Source organism: Centroberyx affinis, unplaced genomic scaffold (genome assembly GCF_046629955.1).
Source record: "Centroberyx affinis isolate AG114_WGS23_722 - 3 ecotype Tasmania unplaced genomic scaffold, CSIRO-AGI_Caff_v1 ptg002281l_1, whole genome shotgun sequence".
Taxonomy (NCBI): Eukaryota; Metazoa; Chordata; class Actinopteri; order Beryciformes; family Berycidae; genus Centroberyx; species Centroberyx affinis.
The window spans coordinates 92840-112547 of NW_027280559.1; the positions used below are offsets into that span (position 1 = coordinate 92840).

Below are 19708 nucleotides of genomic sequence, written 5' to 3' on the forward strand. Positions count from 1 at the left end.
GGGTGAATTGCTCAGTTCTAGTAAAAAGCATTAATGTGAACGATCCTGTCACTGCCTCAGAATCTGTTAAATTCCTGTTTCCATGTCACATGCCGTCTGTAAAAAGTGTCTTAAATAAACCAGTCTGTGTTGTTTCAGAAGGCGGAGCCAGACTGCAGCGTCAGGCCAGATCAGTAGAAAGGCGAGCAGCCGTTCCAGTCGATCGCGGCTCCGTCCCACTTGGTCCTGATGGTCATTTCCACCGAGGGAAACCTCTTCTCCGGGTCTCCGGCCGAGTGGCTGGACGACGCCTCCCAGTGGTGAGAGTGTGTATCTGCAACCAGAAAACACAACAGCTGGGGAATGAACAGCAGGGAGAGGAGCATGTAGTCCAGTTCAGTTCAGTTCAGTTCAGTCCAGTCCAGTCCAGTTCAGTTCAGTTCAGTTCAGTTCAGTCCAGTCCAGTTTAGTCCAGTTCAGTCGAGTTCAGTTCAGTCCACTTCAGTCCAGTTCAGTTCAGTTCAGTTTCAGTTTCAGTTCAGTTCAGTTCAGTCCAGTTTAGTTTAGTCCAGTTCAGTCCAGTCCAGTTCAGTTCAGTTCAGTTCAGTCCAGTCCAGTCCAGTCCAGTCCAGTCCAGTCCAGTCCAGTTCAGTTCAGTTCAGTTCAGTCCAGTCCAGTCCAGTCCAGTCCAGTCCAGTCCAGTTCTGACTTCAATGTCCTGTAAGGTAAATTTGGCTAGGAGAGTTTACAGAAAATAATCTAATGAAAACAACAAAAGGCTGATGAAAGCCTTGTGCTGAAACATTGTTGTCCAGTAAACACACAACCGAGAGAAGAGAGAAAGGGTTTACAGTAAAAACACAACAGAAGTCACAAAAGCAAAATACAACAATAAACTGCCACTCTGTATGAATATGGATATATCCATATAGACCAACATGAGCTGGCAAGACCAGATGGAGTGTTTAACATGATAAAATTCAATAATGTAATGTCCAGTTGTGATTGTATGTTTTCGTCTGCCCAAATGTCAAGTAAGCATTTTATTTCTTCAGTAGACCAGAGAGATCTTTTCCCGGTCATGTTTTGAACGGGACAGTCGAATAGTTATGACGTCACGTTGTAAATAGTGGTCCACTTCCGTGTTTTTGGTACGGTAGTTTTCACACCTGATGCGAACCGTACCCGAGTACACATGAACCGTACTCGAGACCGCCTTTTCAAGTGGACCCGGTGGGTACAGTACACAGTGTTCACACTGATCAAACGAACTGGACTCTGGGGTCAAGTGTACTCGGATCCGGGCCCGGGTCCCTGATGTGAAAGCGCCCTTAGGCCCCCTTTACACCTTGCATTAAAATGCATCTTGTATCCAGATCGTACCTAGATATGATTTAACCTGATTACATTTACACCTGGTATTAATATGTGTCTCCAGTGTCCACATTGAGATCCGATCGCTCTGTCCAGCTCAAACAACCGAACGTCACATCCTCCTCTCGTTTGTGGGGGTCCAAAAAAAAAAAAAAACCCATCTGTGAAGCCGCGCTATGGTAGTAGGCAAATTTCTGGTTTCTGCGGTGTGCCCGGTGTTCTCGGTGCAGAGGGCTGTGCGGCGCGTGCAGAGCTCCACAGGGGGTCTGCACTGAGGGGCTTTCTATCAAAATCAGACTCTGAGAAATTAATTCATGCATTTATAACAAGTAGACTAGACTACTGTAATGGTCTTTTCACCGGCCTCCCAAAATCAGCTGTGCGGCGACTACAGTTAATTCAAAATGCAGCTGCACGCGTTCTCACCGGAACTAAAAAGTCTGAACACATTACGCCGGTTCTTAGATCCCTGCATTGGCTCCCTGTCAAAACTAGAATCGATTTTAAAATTCTACTACTTGTTTACAAAGCTCTAAATGGCCTTGCACCTCAGTATATAACAGACATGCTAATTAGATACAAACCAGCAAGAACTCTCAGGTCCACAGGCAGCGGTCTTTTAACCGTCCCTCGTACTAACTCCAAAGCAGGGGATGCTGCCTTTTGTATTTATGCCCCAAGTAGATGGAACGCCCTGCCTGAGGACCTGAGAGAGGCCCCCACACTGAACACCTTTAAAACCAGGTTAAAAACCTTTCTTTTCACAACAATCTATGGCTAAGTTCTTAATGTGTATGTGTGTGTGTGTGTGTGTGTGTGTGTGTGTGAGTCTGTGTGTGTGTGTTTTGTATATTTTGACATTGGCATATTCTGCACTGATTCTTGTGTAACTGCACTAACACTTGTTGATGCATATTGCATATGTATACTGTATTGTCTTTTTATGTAAAGCACATTGTGTTGCCCTGTGTATGAAATGTGCTGTATAAATAAATTTGACTTGACTTGACTTGACTTGCAGGGGGTCTGCAGGGGGTCTGTGGAGGGTCTGCAGGGGGTCTGTGGAGGGTCCACACCGAGCTCCGCGCTCCTCTCAAAAAATGAAACACTGCGGAGGCCTCCGCAAACGCCGCAATCAGTTCAGCGGCTATGAGGCTATGATTGGTTAATGGTTGCTATGTTAGTTGGTTACCAGGGAAGTAAGTCTAATTGAGCCAAGTGACAGCTGACAACCGGCAAAAATGGACAATAGGAGGAGATTCTGCGCTCTCCGTGAACACCGCACTGCTACCGCATTTACCATGAAATGCTGTGGCTCTGCGGAGAGAACGGTCTGCCGTGAACACCGGGCACACCGGGAACACCGGGCACAACGGGAACACCGGGAACACCGGGCACACCGGGCGCAGAAACCAGAAATTTGCATGTTTGCTTTTGGAAGCGGGGGAAGAAGCGGTCTTCAACAACTGGAATGCCGAAGACAAAAGTCGCGTGCGATTACGTATTTCCGCCCACGTAGTTGTTGTATGTGGATTGAAAACGCGATTGCATTTACACTTGTGTTCAATGTGGTCACGATGCGTCCCGGACCGCCTCCGGAGGCGGTTCGGCCGATCGGATCACAATCCGTCCTCGATGCGTCTCGGGTGCATTTACACCTGTACTGTCATGTGGTCAAGAACTATCCGATTGCAATCCGATCACCCAAAACGCATTTTAATGCAAGGTTAGGGTTAGGGGGTCTTAGAGTCACTTCGCCTTACTGCTTCCAAACAGATGAACCTGAGTCAGACCTGAACCAGCAGGGCCGCAGTACCTATGGTCAGCCTGGCGGTGGCTTTCTGGGTCGGCTGGCCGTTGTAGAAGAACAGCTGGAACAGATGCTCCATCTTCCAGTCGGACAGCAGCGAGCGGGTCGGGCCGAACAGAACCGAGCAGCTGCTGTTTATACTGCAGAGCCAGATAGGAAACCTGGGAGTCTTCAGCATGCTGCCCACCTACAGCACACAGGGAGAAGAGGAGGAGGAGGAGGAGGAGGAGGAGGAGCAGCAGGAGGAGGAGCAGGAGCAGGAGGAGGAGGAGGAGGAGCAGCAGGAGGAGGAGGAGGAGGAGCAGGAGGAGCAGCAGGAGGAGGAGGAGGAGGAGCAGGAAGAGGAGCAGGAGGAGGAGGAAGAGGAGCAGCAGGAGGAGGAGCAGGAGCAGGAGGAGGAGGAGGAGGAGCAGCAGGAGGAGGAGGAGGAGGAGCAGGAGGAGCAGCAGGAGGAGGAGGAGGAGGAGCAGGAAGAGGAGCAGGAGGAGGAGGAAGAGGAGCAGGAGGAGGAGGAGCAGGAGGAGGAGCAGGAGGAGGAGCAGGAAGAGGAGCAGGAGGAGGAGGAGCAGGAAGAGGAGCAGGAGGAGGAGGAGCAGGAGAAGGAGCAGGAGGAGGAGGAGCAGGAGAAGGAGCAGGAGGAGGAGGAGGAGGAGGAGGAGCAGGAGGAGGAGCAGGAGGAGGAGGAGCAGCAGGAGGAGGAGGAGGAGGAGGAGCAGCAGGAGGAGGAGGAGGAGGAGCAGGAAGAGGAGCAGGAGGAGGAGGAAGAGGAGCAGGAGGAGGAGGAGCAGGAGGAGGAGCAGGAGGAGCAGGAGGAAGAGGAGGAGCAGGAGGAGCAGGAGGAGGAAGAGGAGCAGGAGGAGGAGGAAGAGCAGGAGGAGGAGCAGGAGGAGGAGCAGGAGGAGCAGGAAGAGGAGCAGGAGGAGGAGGAAGAGCAGGAAGAGGAGCAGGAGGAGGAGGAGCAGGAGGAGGAGCAGGAGGAGCAGGAGGAGGAGCAGGAAGAGGAGCAGGAGGAGGAGGAGCAGGAGAAGGAGCAGGAGGAGGAGGAGGAGGAGGAGTAGTATAGGAACACAAAATCGATCAGTTGTATCAGAGATGAAATGATCAGTTCCCAGTCAGAAACAGCACAGAAATGAACCATATTAACACAATCAGCCACTGCTGCCCAAGACTTGAGGACCTCCAATATGGCCGCCAGAGGGTGAGGTACGACACCTGAAAGCAATCTGTATGGAACCAAACCTGCTTTTCATTCAAAATGCGATTAAGGCGGGGATTTGTTTTTAATTGTACAACAGCCTACCTGTGGCAGTCTGTCTCTCTCCATCTGCTCGCGGCTCCAGTGCAGGTATCCCACGTCGCTCCGGGCCAGGACGCCCTGCAGGGGGCGCTCCAGAGGCCGGCCGTCCGCCCCGCACTGCACAGTCCCATTGAACACATTAGGACTCGCCCGGCCCGTCAGCAACAGGTTCAACAAAGCCTGGAGGAACACAAAGAGATGCTGCAGACAGGTTCTTATCTGTTAATCTTAGACGATGACCCATAGAAGAACCATAGAAGAACCCCAAGATGGCCTAGAAGAACTCTAGAAGAAACCCAGAAAAACCCTAAACATTCTAGAGGTACTCTAGAACAGTGGTTCTCAACATGGGATCCAGGGACGACCAGGGGTCCTTGAGGGGGTTCCAGGGGGTCCCCAGCAAATTGATGAATTGTTAGACTTCAGCATTATTTACAAGAACACAATTAGAGAATGTAGAAGAATGACTGTTTTGATCATAGTTTCTCTGTTATCTCTCTACCTACAATACAGACAGTCATGGAATTCTGGACGAAATCATATCTAACAATAAAAATATTCTCAGATTTGGGTTTGAGAGACAAAATCTCATCCAATGAGGGTCCGCGGCCCTAATGTGTATTAAATTAGGGGTCCTTGATATGAAATAAGTTGAGAATCACTGCCCTAGAGGACCCATAGAAGAACCATAGAAGAACCTAAGATGGCCTAGAAGAACTCTAGAAGAAACCCAGAAGAACCCTAGACACCGTAGAGGAACTATAGAAGAACCCTAAACAATCTAGAGGTACTCTAGAAGAACCCCAGAAGAACTCTAGGCAACCTAGAGAAACCCTAGAAGAACCATAGAAGAACCCCAGAAGACACCCTGGGGGTGTCTGGGGGTCTTTTGGGTTCTGGGGTTCTTCTATGGTTCTTCTAGGGTTCTTCAACCTAGAAGAACCCTAAAAGCTGCATGGTGGTTTTGGTGCTGAGCCAACAGACTTTCTCACCTGGCGACAGACGAAGTTTCCCAGTCTGACCTGCAGCAGGTGAGAGGTGGAACAGTCCAGATCCTCCCTCAGTCTGTGACGGAGCAGAGGAGGAGCGGTTTGTGCTAGACTCTCTGGGTTTTCACATTTACACATTTTGTCATTTTTGAGTTGTAAACTCAAAACTCAGTATTTAGCTCCACGAAACTGAGTCTTCATCACTGTTTGAATCTGCATGGTGATTCATATCGGTCTGGTCAGTCTATCCACTGTTTCAATGATGGAATTTCTCGCCCCGACCGATTGGCTGGTGTTAGCTGTCAGTTATCAAAATCTTTCACAGCAGTAAAGCAGGAACGCCTCAGAGCGACAACAGTCATGGCGGCTTCACTTCCTGCTTTCGAACAGCTGATTGTTCCCGTTTTCAGCGATCCATTCTGTTTTTTGAGGACTGAAGAAATCTCTAAATATATCTTATTGTGGTCGTTGTAGTCGCTCTGTAACGCTCGTCATGAGGAGGTTTGTCCCGCCTACATCCACCGTCCAATCAGGACAGGATCTGTCTGAATCAGCTGCCGGCGGATAGGCCGACCGGACCGATATGAATCACCAAGCAGACTGACACAGTGTTGAAGCCTGAGCCTCATGAACATTTTTGGACAGAGATACACAAAGCATTAAAAAACATATTCTGTACCGAATTATCTTTGCATTTTTGCACACTGTATTGAGGAGAGATTGATTTTGAGTATAGACGGTCCGATGAGTACTTATTTGGCGTTTTCATATCTGCTTGTAAAAAAGCTCTTACCAGACGTTGGTTGCTCCCTGACCCCCCCACAATACAGGAGTGGATAGACTTGGTAAATTAAATATATCTAATGGAAAAAAATACTTTTTCAGTCCGTCTACAAAAAAATACATTTATTAAATTCTGGTTGAAAGGGGCCAGATTTTGTGGAAGTGACAAATGAATAATCTGTTTTTGTTGTTTTATTTTTTATTAACAAAACCCATCATTGTTTTTTCTGGTCTCCTACCTCCCTCTCCCCATATTTGTTTTGTCGAAACCTCTCCCAACTCTATATAGACACACCTACCTTTCTCAGCCTGTACAACGTTCTAGAAACCTACAATTGTTGTAATAAATAAAAAAATGTAGAAGGATTTCGGGAAGTAAAGACGAAAATTGTACATGTGCATAATGATACAATTCAACTGTGTAAAACCTCTGCTCATCAATATCTCTACTGTATTGATGTATGTCTCTGGTAATTTAAATCCCTGTTATCCCTAAATAAAGAATAAAAAAATAAAAAAAAGCCTGAGCCTCATGCAGCTGGACGGCAGGTACAGTATTTAGTACTATGTAGTTCTGAAATACAACAATGCCGCCTGGTCATATCAACAACATTTGAGCCCAGATGTGCCGGGTCCATATTTATTTGACTAAACCAGCTTAAGTATTTATTAGTGATGGAAGATCTGCTTCTCTCACGATACGATTCGATCCGCAATCTGAGGTTCAGGATTCAATACAACCAGGATACGATGTGATGAATAAAAGTTCAGTGACAACAAAGTCTGACTGTGCAGAATCATGATTATTTCTGAGACACAAATCTTTCTGCCGATCGTCATATTTTCACCTGTTGACTGTCCGGGAACAGATGAGGCTGTACAGGAACAGGATGACTCCATGACTCCCTTCCTCTTTAAACTGAAAGCAGAGAACAACAGCGGAACAATCATGTGGTTCTCTAATGTTCTCCGTCTTTAAGGCCGTCCTGTCGCAGGACAGAGGGAATCAGAGAGACAGACGACCGCTGGACTGATGCTGCATGTTGTGGTTAGTAAAACATTACAAATAAACAAATATAACCACAAAATTATATATACCTCATTTTATGCATATAGTCTACACCTCAATGCGTCATTTCCTTGACAATAGTATGTCTAAATTCAGTTTTGGTTAAAATATCACTGAATAATCTCAATCACTTTAAAGAGTAACTAAACCCCACCCAAATCTGTGGTGAAGCCTGACACCCAATGGTGAAAAGTAGGGTACTGCACTGGTCATCTGCTATTGGCTGGTGTTTGTGCCAGGTGATGTCACCTTCTATGGAGTACAACAGGTGGTGACATCACCTGGCACAAAGACCAGCCAATAGCAGATGACCAGTGCAGTACCCTACTTTTCACCATTAGGTGTCAGGCTTCACCACAGATTTGGGTTTGGGGTTCTGTACAATAATGTTAAGAAATTTGTCTTGGTGACCTTGAAGTAAAGACTTCACTAACATAATAGTACACATTAGTCTACATATAGACAGTAGACTATACAGTGTATTTATCACTCAACATGACATTTTCTAAAGCCAAATACACTCAGATTAAAACCACTAATGCAGCATCCAGTCTGTTGTTTTCTATTTACTGCCACTGAAATCAATCACCTGGTCTAGTTGTTGACAGTGAGACTACACCAAACAAGTAAAATAATCTGGAAAGTGACAAACCAGTTGATTGAAAACCACTGGATCGACTGGATTGACTCACACACTGGATGTGCTCGTAGATGAATTTCCTGACGTCTTCTTTATTGTTGAATGTGAATAACTGCAGCTGAAAGAGTCAAACGGTTCGAAGTTATTCATACGTTTTAATACGTTCTGAAATTATGATACTGGTGGCAACTTTGTTACATCTGGCCAGTTGGTTAGGTTACAACATGAAAAACTAAATCCGATTTTTAAAGCTGCATTATGCAATTTTCGCATGTTGGCGGCCCCAGGTGGCAGCAAGATGTAACTGTTTGAATTTTGAGGACTTCATTACCCAGACAGATCATCCACGAAGCTAGCATTAGCATGCTAACATTAACATCAGTGTGTTGGCTGGCTAGTTAGCTAGCTAACAGTTTGTTCAGGTTAACTGAGCTGACTCTTCTCAAGCTCCAACTCTTCATGTTTTGGAGTAGAGACTAGGGCTAAAGACAAGACAGTTTACTGTGTCACAGTAACCTACATTTGGAAACAAATCCACCTTATCACACTATTCACTTTTACTGAGAACGTTACTGAATGGATCTACAGCCACACCACAACAAGCTGACTCAGCTGCTCTCTGCTGACAGCTGCTTCAGACACATTTACACTTTATTCACTAACACACAGTTCACACTGTTCCTCCATCATGGGGCCATGGTGGTTGGTAGCAGATTGGTTATGAAACTGTCTCTGTCGAAGATTTAAAAAAATAACCACACCATTCAGAAATGTTATGTAAAGTCGATCATTTAGACCGCTGTTTCCTGCCCTTGTGATAAAATTGTCGTCGTCGTCGTTTTGAATTCGTACCCTCTCTGTGAAGTCGTCCAGTTTGTAGTCCAGGTGGGGGGTGATGCAGTAGTCTGCGGTTACCAAGGTAACGGTGGCACTGCGCTCCTCACCGGCCAACCAGAGGCTGTCGGTCAACGCTGCCGCCAACGCCCTCTCCTGATCCCTCTGTCCCACATCACAGAGACTGGAGGAAGAGAGACACAGAGATAGATAGATAGATAGATAGATAGATAGATACATACAGGTGGTCTGATGATTCTTTCCCTTGTTTCTGATTCAGATCTTCTTGTTTCAACAATGTTTTTCTGTCAAATGACATGATCTTGTTTCTAGGGGAGGAATCGGCCTTATTTCAAGACCTTCAAACCGGCAACCAAGTGAAAGACTCAGTTCAACATGCTGGGACTGGGTCTGGTCAGGTCTTGGTTTGGGTTTGGGTTTGGGTCTGGGACTCAGTCTGGTCTGGTCTTGGTCTGGTCTGGTGACCTGGTCTGGTCTGGTCTGGTCCTGGGTCTGGTCTTGGTCTTGGTCTTGGTCCTGGTCCTGGTCCTGGTCCTGGTCTGATCTGTTCTGGTCTGGTCTTGGTCTTGGTCTTGGTCTGGGTTTGGGTTTGGGTCTGGGACTCAGTCTGGTCTGGTCTGGTCTGGTCTTGTATGGTCTGGTCTGGTCCTGGGTCTTGGTCCGGGTCTGGTCCTGTTCCTGGTCCTGGTCCTGGTCCTGGTCCTGGTCCTGGTCTAGGTCCTGGTCTGGGTCCAGGTCTGGGTCTGTGCTGATCTGGTCTTGTCTGGATCTCTCCTCACCTCTGCAGCGTCCGGCCCTCTGAGCCGCTCTGTCTGCTGAACAGCAGGAATTTAATGATGCGAGCCTGAACGACCATCTGAACGGCCCGCGCCCCGGCCTGAAACACACACACACACACACACACCACACACACACACACACACACACACACACACACAGTTAGTACATTAAAATTTGACTCACAGTAGAAGTTTTCTTTGCACAAGCTGGGAATTGAACTCCAGTCTCCAGCATTACTTTCCACTGAGCTGCTTCTCTGTGACTCTACTGCCTGTTTACTGTCGTGTCTCCTTCATGGAACCGCTTCCTGCTGGGAAAACTGAGCTTTCACACGTTCCTTGCCACCAACACGTAATTTCGTGTTAACAAGTCGAGTTCGTTTCACGTTTTTCTGTGAGATCAGGTTGGGCGATCCTGCAATTATTTTTTTAAATGCCGTTATCTCGAGATCACAAGTTGTCTCGTTATCTTGAGAAAACGAGCTTTGTTATCTCGAGATAACGGGATAATCAACCCGTTATCACGAGAAGACAAAATGTTGTTTTCTCTTATTACTAATAATGTTTATCAGAGATCAGGAGTGCCATGCCAGCATGGCATCTTGACAACTGTAGCAACTGATTTAAGCTGAAAATGTCAGATCAAGGAGTATCCATTATTGATCAACGCATCAGACTGTACATCAATCAAGGTCTAACACCGGCAGAAACTGCACTGTGTCTTTCTGTTAGAGATAACATTCAGATCAGTCCTCGTCATTTAAGGAGAAGACTAGCAGTTATGAATCCTCCCTGACAGTCATGGCAGTGATCTTGAAGGCTGAAATCAGGTGTGATCAACGTAACCAGACACTCATTTTCGAGTTCTCCATACTTATCCCGTGATCTTGAGAAAACAAAAGTCTTTATCTTGAGAAATCAGCCTTTTGTTTTCTTGAGATAACGAGATAAATTAACCCGTTATCTTGAGAAAACGAGCTTTGTTATCTCAAGATAATGAAATAATTAACTTGAGATAACGGCATTCAAAAAATTATTTGCTCCCAGACTGTACTGAGTCTGGGACTGTCTTAGTCGCACTAAGATAGAGAATAAACAGCCTGACATGATATGATGATGTAATGGAGTCACAGTATTCAGGCTGTGCAGACGGACCGGACTCGACAGCTGACTGACTCTTCTTCATGGATCTCATGACAACAGCTATTGTACAACAGTGTAATCCCTCACCAGCAAAGTGGTAGTCACTTTGGCTAATTAGTTGTGTGTGTGTGTTTGTGTGTATCTTTGTGTGTGTGTGTGTGTGTGTGTGTGTGTTCAATTACAGTGACTAGACACTCCATGTGACTATCGGGTGTGACCGACGCCCTCCGGAGCTGACAAGTCTCAGTGATGATGTCATTCTCTGGAGACGGGAGCATGTCTGGTTAAGATGATTTGGTTTTAGCTGATTTGGTTTTTTAGCTGATTTGGTTTTAGCTGATTTGGTTTTTTAGCTGATTTGGTTTTAGCAGATTTGGTTTTTTAGCTGATTTGGTTTTAGCTTATTTGGTTTTACCTGATTTGGTTTTAGCTGATTGGTTTTAGCTGATTTGGTTTTAGCTGATTTGGTTTTAGCTGATTTGGTTTTTAGCTGATTTGGTTTTAGCTGATTGGTTTTTAGCTGATCTGGTTTTAGCTGATTGGTTTTTAGCTGATTTGGTTTTAGCTGATTGGTTTTAGCAGATTGTTTCAGCTGCTACAGGCTGGACATGGAGACAGGCAGCAGAGTGTAAAAATCCTCTATGTTTAAGCTTTATTTTATCCGGGAAAGTGAAGTCAAAGTGCAGCTCCGTCACACTGGAGCTGATCAGCAGCAGTAGCAGTAGTAGTACTAGACTAGCAGTAGTAATACTAACAGTAGTAATAGCAGTAGTAGTAATAGTAGTAATACTAACGATAGCAGTAGTAGTAGTAGCAGTAGTAGCAGTAATAGTAATACAGTTGTAGTAGTAATACTATTAGTAGTAGTAGTAATAATACTGATAGTAGCAGTAGTAGTAGTAGTAGTATCAGTAGTAGTAGCAGTAGTAGTAGTATCAGTAGTAGTCGTAGTGGTAGTAATACTGATAGTAGTAGTAGCAGTAATAGTAGTATCAGTAGTAGTAGTAGTAATACTGATAGAAGTAGTAGTAGTAGTAGTATCAGTAGTAGTAGTACCAGTAGTAGTAGCATCAGTAGTAGTAGTAGTAGTATCAGCAGTAGTAGCAGTAGTATCAGTAGTAGTAGCAGTAGTATCAGTAGAAGTAGTAGTATAATACTTGTAGTAGTAGTATCAGCTGCTCACCCTCTCGGTCTCCAGAGCGTATGCTAACTCTGAGTTCGGCTCTCTGAACTTGAAGCAGGATTTCCTCCACTCATAGTTGAAGACGTGAAACGTTCCGCCGAATAAAATCTTCCTCAGGTTCTGAAAATGAAAAGAAACATCAAGCAGAAACATAAGTGGTCTGGTTGTGTTTTCTTAACTGTGTGTTGTAGATAACACACTTCAGTTTCAGCCAGACCAACACAGGAGGGTCTTTCCATTCGTTCTTATCGGTCAAGTCTCCATCTGATGTTTCCTTGGCTGCCAAGTAAACTTCCAGGATCTTTATCCGTTCTCTCTCTGGTTCTTATTAGTACGGATGGAGCTTCGACTCCAAAAGAGTCAATTCTCAATTCCATCACGTCGATTCTGAAAATCGATTCTACTAATAAACGGAATTGGAGTCAACTCCTGTTGCAATCTCATCGAAGACACTGTTTCATTTAAACAAATTTATAATTAATTAATTCATCCATTGGACAGTTGCTACAAAACCCGTTGAGTTAACCAGCCTTTATAGAACATTTGTACCAGCTTTTGTACCATTTTGTGGTAATGTAATAAATTAATTTTGTTGTACAAATTACATTTTTGTGTTGATTTTTATTTGAAGTCAGAATTGGAATTGACTGATGTGGGATCGTTCATCCCTACTCATTAGATTATTATGACGTAAATTACGTCACGGAGAACACAAGCCGACAGGGCTGAGAACCATGAAGTGTGTGATCCTGGTGTGATTCATGCTAACACTGCTGGACGACACTGTGTGTTGAACGCTCTGATGGAAGTTAACCTCATACTTCTTCTTCTTCTGTTTATTCCAAACAAACAGGAAACATAAAACGCATCACTTCCTGTGAACCAGAGGATTTTTCCCAGCAAAAAGCGACCAGACAGAAGTTTCTATCAAAGATTCAACATCCCAGCTGGAAAACTGTTCTGGACTCTCTGTCTTTTTAAATATAAAACACCACACAAGCATATATTAACAAAGATCATTAATATGGATATGGATAACTCAATTATATTGGAAAACAATGGGAGTCTATGAGTTCAAACCTGCAGTAGAACAGACAGTAGGAACTTCTGTGGAAATACATCAGAGGATTTAGACTTTTCATGGAGAGGAAAAGTAAAATGACACCGGTGTTATTCTATAAAGACATTTCTTTAGACCATCCGTCTGAATGTGTTCTGCTCTAACATGAACTTCAGCTGTCGGCTTCAGGATAAACACAAACTGTTAGCTGCTTAACAGACATGAATTAATAAGGAGACTTAACACACACACACACACACACACACACACACACACACAAATATGCACACCAACACAGACACACTGTCTTAACGTATCGTCTCTATCGGCTTTTTATCATCTTTTTATTGTCTTTGTGTTGTCTTTTTACGTCTTTTATCTTTTATCTTTTATCTTAACTCTATCTTAATTTTATCTTACTTTTATCTATTATTTTATTTATTTTGGTTTTCATCCTACGATTATACCACTATTTACTTGAATGTTTGCTCTTTTCCACCTCTGTCCTCCTATGAATTTAATCCTTGTTTATTTGTCAAAGCACTTTGTAAACTCTGTTTTTAAAGGTGCTATATAAATAAAGTTATTATTATTATAGGTATGTGTGTGTGTAAGAATATTATACAGCTCCTACACACACACACACACACACACACACACACACACACCGACAACCAAGGACATGAATTAATAAGAGGACTTAACCGCTAGGCTTCTGTCTCCTTAGACACACACACACACACACACAGAGAAACACGAAAATGTACACTTACACACACACACACACACACACACACAGACACACTTACCTAATTAAATAGGTAAGTGCATGGGTGTGTGTAAGACTGTTATGCAGCTCCTTACACACACACACACACACACACACAGTTTGTGGTTTGTGTGTAAGCAGCTGGTCTGTGATCAGTTGAACAGGCAGACAGCAGCGGTGTCAGGTGACCTGTTCCAGTTTCCCATAAATACGGTGGATAGAAAGGACACGCCCACTCACATCAAAACCCCCAAAACACTTTATCCTCCACCCTGCCGTCCTGCCGGTGGCTCCGTCAGTACAAACTGTTTCAGCCGAGCTTTGTTCAAACTCACAGAACTTTATTTTAAATTCTAGTCCAGATGTCAAGGTTTCCAAAGACACCAAACATGTCAGGCTGAACTACATCTAGATTTCTTCCACTTGTTGTTATGTTGCAGGTGTTTGAATATTTCACTCAATAGTCATATTATTATTAATATTCAATATTTCACTTCAGTGAAGCGTTGAAACAGCAAATACAGAATATGGAGGAGACACTGCAGTGCAGGATTTTTTAAACATGTTAACTCGTATTCTCACAATATCAAACTACTTCATAGTACAATGCTGTGATTAGGAATAATATAGGAACTAATGCTTGAGCTACAGTTATCTGCAGCTGTATGAAGCGGGGTCACAAACGTCGCTAAGAGGGTTTTTGGCACGACCACTAGGAGTCGCCAAAATCAACAATTTTCAAATCCTACACAGGTAACCTGACTTGCCAGATGGCTTGTTACACAGAACCATCTGGGAAGTCGTCATTGGAAACTGTTTGGAAAAGAGCAGGCACTTTAAAAAAATACTTGGCAGGTGATTGGATGAACCATCTGTCTGTCACCGTCTATCCCGGGCTAACTTCAACCAATCAGATCGACGAACCATATAAACAAACTCTTGCCGAAGCCGGTCGGGAGAAGAGCGAAAACATCTTTTCCATCCAGAAAAGCCTTCAGTGCCGTTCTTTGCTCTTCTTTCAATGAAGAAATACTCTGCAGTTCAGAAGTAACTGATGTTACAGCAGCATCTACGCAGCCTCTTTAGGAGCCGCCATTGTTGTGAACGAACATTCGCTTCTCGCTGTCGCCACACCTAAGCCCCGCCCCCTGCTGCCCTCACAGGACACTGATCGGTCCGCACCGCTGTGGTTCGGCCACAAACGGATAACTTGAAGCCTGGAAGATGGATTCTCGCGTGATCGTGATCTCGCGAATCCAGCTGCCTCGCAAGGTAAACACATAGGGGCTTTAAGAGGAAATTTAAGGGGAAAATCAGAGTTCAAGTTTTGTTAAAATCAGCTGTTGGTGATGTTCTTCTCATCTCTGGCTCCATTCAGTAGTTTGTTGTGTTTTTCTTCTTGGTGGATAATCGGCCAATCGTAGACCAGGTGATGTCACCTCTGGATGTTTCCAGCAGCTCCAGTGGAGTCTGATATGAGAAAATGTTTCAGGATGTAAAACCTCAGCGGTAAACGTCAGGTTTTGGTGTCAGTCCCTCAGGATCAAAGAGCGAGGGCTTCTTTCTAGAGCCGCCATTTTGCACCGAGAGACGTTCAACAATCATACAGGGAGAGATCCATCAGAGAAGAGGAGCGAGACCAGAATGCACTGCAGCAGAGAGACAGGCTGGGCTTTCACTTTTTCAAGGCTGGAAAAACTTTCTCTATATCCCCCCGTCCCAATTCGGCCCCTAAACACTCGGCCTGCTGCTGCAGGTCCTTCACCCTCTGCCTCGGTTCCTCCTGTGAGTGGCTCCTCCCTCCTGATACAACACTGACACTTCTGACTGAGTGTCACTCAGACCGAAGGGGAATGTTTAGGGGGCGTGACGGGACGGGGGGCTCCGCTCTCTCTCTCCACATCTCTCACTACACAGATGCTGCCTTCAAATGGAACTCGTGAGCTCACAGTTACGACATGGGAAGTCGTGTACACGATATGCTTGGCGTTCAAGTGGTTAAGTCGTGGTTAGGTTGTGAGAGCACCGCTGCTAGGCAACTGTCGGCGTCTAGAAGCCACCGAGGCTAACAATTTAGCTAGCTAGCGAGCAGGTAACATAATGCAGGAAATGCAAAGGCATAATGACAGAGGAAAAAGATGAGGCCGTTTGGAATATCAACATTTTCCTCAGACATATTATAAAATTACTAAGAAAAACTCTATACGACTAAAATTACAATATATTTACTTACCATCCACCGAAAAATTACCTTCCATGGCCTCCGCCATTTCTGAAAACGTCAACAAACACGTCACAACTCGTGAACTCGGAGCTTTCAGAAAATTTCCACTTCCGAAGTTGTGAATACCACAGGAGGGGGGCTTCATATGGACTCTTCTCGTGAACACGGTGAACACGACCCCATTTGAAGGCACCAATAGTCCCAACCCCTTCTCTGAGGGTGGCTGAAAGGCCTTCTGGGAAATGAAGGAAATGACTAACTGAAGTAGAAACAGATGAGGCAGTCAGTCAGTCAGTCAGACAGACAGACAGACAGACAGAGAAACAGACAGACAGACAGTCAGACAGAGAGACAGACAGACAGTCTCACCACAGACAGGTCCTGGGTGAGCGGCTCTCCTCCCAGACTCGGGGAGACAGCGAGCGTTCTGGGGATGGAGCAGAGCGACGGCAGGCTGCTGCAAGGGGGCGGAGCCAACGCCTCGTCTGGCTCCTCCTCCTGACCGCCGCACAGCCTCTGAGGAGCACACACACACACACACACACACACACACACACATTTCAGAAACACACACAGAATTTACTCACCTCTCGTTTTCTTCCATTGAAAACACACAAAGGTAAAAAAAATTATAATTCTGGTAGCAAATGCAATTTCGCCCCTTCAGAGTCAGAGTCACTTGAACTCTGACCAGTGGATTCACACAGTCAGTGGGACAAAAACCATCAGTTAGTCTGCAGATAAGGAGAGTGAAGACCTGACCCTGACCCTGAAACAACGGAAACCAAACTTCACTGCCAACTGTTAAACCTTAAAATGACTTCCCAGGTAGGTGAGCTTCCTTCGATAAAGAGCCTCATCTTGAAGTGTGACATCATCACAACAGTTTGTGACCTCATCAAACCCATTTACCAAATCAAGCTGTGATCTCAACGGGGTTAAAAACATATGAGCAAACACAGCCGCTCTCTTGAATTTGGACTGACAGACAGGAGAATCAGACAGGCTTTAAAACTGCAATAAGCAACACATTTGTAAATAACACACAGCAAAGCCACTGCACTACGGAGGCCTACTGAGGACAAACATTGCGAAGCACCTTGCATAAAGGCTAACAGCTAAGCTAACCGTACCTCTACCTAAGTCTCACCGGTTACCAGTCCCACTTTGTTTAACAAATTTACTCGATCGCTTCATCGATTCCGCCATCACGAGAATTTTTTCAGGAGTGGGAGGGGGAGGAGGGAGGAGACAAGCTATTTAAAAAAAAAATGAAAAGCTGCTGAATGGAGCGGGAGGAGCTTCGTTCAGGAGCAGAATCTGGCAACAAGCTTTAGAAAAGAGGAGAAAACAGCAACACAGCTGGATATTGGTTCATATCATTAAGTCAATGAAATCTCCACACAGCACACATTAGCTTCAGGATCGGTTCAGGATCTGATGTCGCTTACTGCAGGTTTAACATCTTTTCATCTTGATGGAAACATCTGATAATCCAACAAGCCGCGACTCTTCACTGAGGCTTTACTGAGCGCTCATGAGCTACAGAAGCGTCCGGAGAGAGCAACGACTTGAGCTGAGGTTAACTTCATGCAAATTACGGTGATGCTAATTTTTGATTTTCTCCCCGCTGTAACATCTCAATATGTACTGAAGTTCATATCAGATGTTTGTTCCATATTGACCAGGAGGAGAAACTGATTGGAGCTTCGGACCTGTGTGTGGAAACAGACTCAAGCTGCTTTCCACTGCACTCGGAACTCAGAGAAAAACGACTTCCATCACGGAAAAGTGCAAAGGAACGGTCGCTCAAGTCGGAGTTCCCAGTCGGAAAGTCGGACAAAATTATTTCCGCCCGAGTTGTCCGACATCAACACAGCTGACGTCACAGCATCAACTTGTACGTAATAAAACTTGATTTTACTTGATATGTAGTTTTTGTGAAAACCTGTTGTAACAACTTTGTAGTTTCCATTTGTAACGTAATTCAGTGACTTGCGCTTCGTTAGTAGACAGAAGTCTTTGCTGTATGAACTCGCCTGCTAACGTAACCTGAGCTGTCAGATAGCTGCCGGTAACGTTAACGGGTAAAGGCTGTTGCGTCCATGTTTTCCCGAGAAGACGCACTGGAACGCATTTAGATCGGAGGTCGGTAGTTCCAACTCTGAACCACTGATCTCCGACTTCCAATGGACCATCAGCCAACAAAGTGATTCTGATTCTGTACGACAGCCGAAACTAAAACGGCAAAGTAAACGGTAAAACGGTGTTGTGAAGAAATATAGACGAGGTACATTTTGCTTACTAAATAATAAACAGGGAAATTGTTAATTTGATCATGCTTGTCCTGGTTCACGGCCGGCCTGCTGAGGAGCTCCACCTCAAACTTCATACTGGGTGCAACCGAACTTGATCGCCAGGGGGCGGGGCTTCTAGCATGTGCCTGGTGCTGCTCATGAAGCTTTGGGTGTGAGCGCACAGTCGGACTGACAGAACAGAATCCCGCCCGGCTGTTCAGGTTGGTCAAGGCCCCTCTGACCTTTAACCCCTGTGATCCTCAGACAGGGCTGTTGGGGTAAAGTCTAGGCTTAAGGTCAAAGGTGACTGAGCGTTCTCTGTCCGGCCTGAGGAGGTTAGACCGCTCCATCAGTGTCGTCCTTTAAATCCGCCGGTGGCTCCATCATTACAAACACAAGCTTTGTTCAAACCTACTGAATTTTATTTTAAATTCTAGTCCAGATCTCAAGGTTTCCACAGATCCAAACATGTCAGGCTGAGCTACAGGGAAATGTGGAGAAACCGAAGCTCAAACATCTGGATTTCCTCCAGTTGCTGTGATGTTGCAGCAGCTTGTTTGAATATTTCTCTCAAGTCTCAGCAGCTGCAGCTTCAGTGAAGAGCTGAACAGCAGAGACACAAGATGAGGAGACGCTGATGGATGGAGGATGGTTTTATAACTTTGAAGCTGCTTCAGGGGAAATTTAAGGGGAAAATTAGAGTTCTTCTTTCTCACCGTTTCTGATTTTACTTTTATGTTTCTTTTTATTGCCTGTTTGTGAAGCGTCTTCTTTTGAGAGTTGCTCTTTCAATAAAAATATCATTATTATCATTATTATTATTATTATTTCTTATTATATTTATTAATATTTCAGGAATTGGTATGAAGTAAAACCAAAGAAATCCTCAGGACTCACGTCAGGGTTTTTGTTGATTTCCTGTTGAAGCAGCTCGATGTAGCCCAGCCTGCAGTCTGACATCACTACTACTACTGCTAATACTGCTAATACTGCTAAACTACTACTGCTAATACTGCTAATACTACTACTACTACTGCTAATACTGCTAGTAATAGGCTACTACTGCTGCCTCCACTACGGTTATGACTACTACTACTAATAATAATAGTATGACTGTGACTACCAGTGCTGCTACTGAAACTCTTCTTCTTCTTCTTCTTCTTCTTCTTCTTCTTCTTCTTCTTCTTCTTCTTCTGTACAGGTGTTAGTCAGACTGCAGCTCCTGGTTAAACTCCTGGAGCTCGTTCAACAAACTCCTGGTGAACTGCATGAAAACACTCAGCTGAATAAACTGTCCGCTACAACAGAGAGAGAGAGAGAGAGAGAGAGAGAGAGAGAGAGAGAGAGAGGGAGAGAGAGAGAGAGGGAGAGAGAGAGAGAGAGAGAGAACAGAAGGTGGATATACCACACAGCATGAACAGTGAAACTAAATACTGCTCTCTCTCTCCCTCTCTCTT

The 19708-nt window shown here is 44.9% G+C and overlaps 1 protein-coding gene across 1 annotated transcript; it reads right to left on the minus strand.

The window, feature by feature from the left end:
* Positions 1–170: 170 nt before the first annotated feature.
* Positions 171–19211, minus strand: mindy4b (MINDY family member 4B). Its single transcript, XM_071532920.1, has 11 exons — positions 19149–19211; positions 16324–16470; positions 11902–12021; positions 9576–9673; positions 8794–8959; positions 7994–8059; positions 7081–7151; positions 5453–5525; positions 4464–4640; positions 3170–3350; positions 171–313 (listed from the first exon to the last, which is right to left on the minus strand). Exons 1-11 carry the CDS (start codon positions 19209–19211, stop codon positions 171–173), a joined length of 1305 nt encoding a protein of 434 aa, XP_071389021.1.
* Positions 19212–19708: the final 497 nt, after the last annotated feature.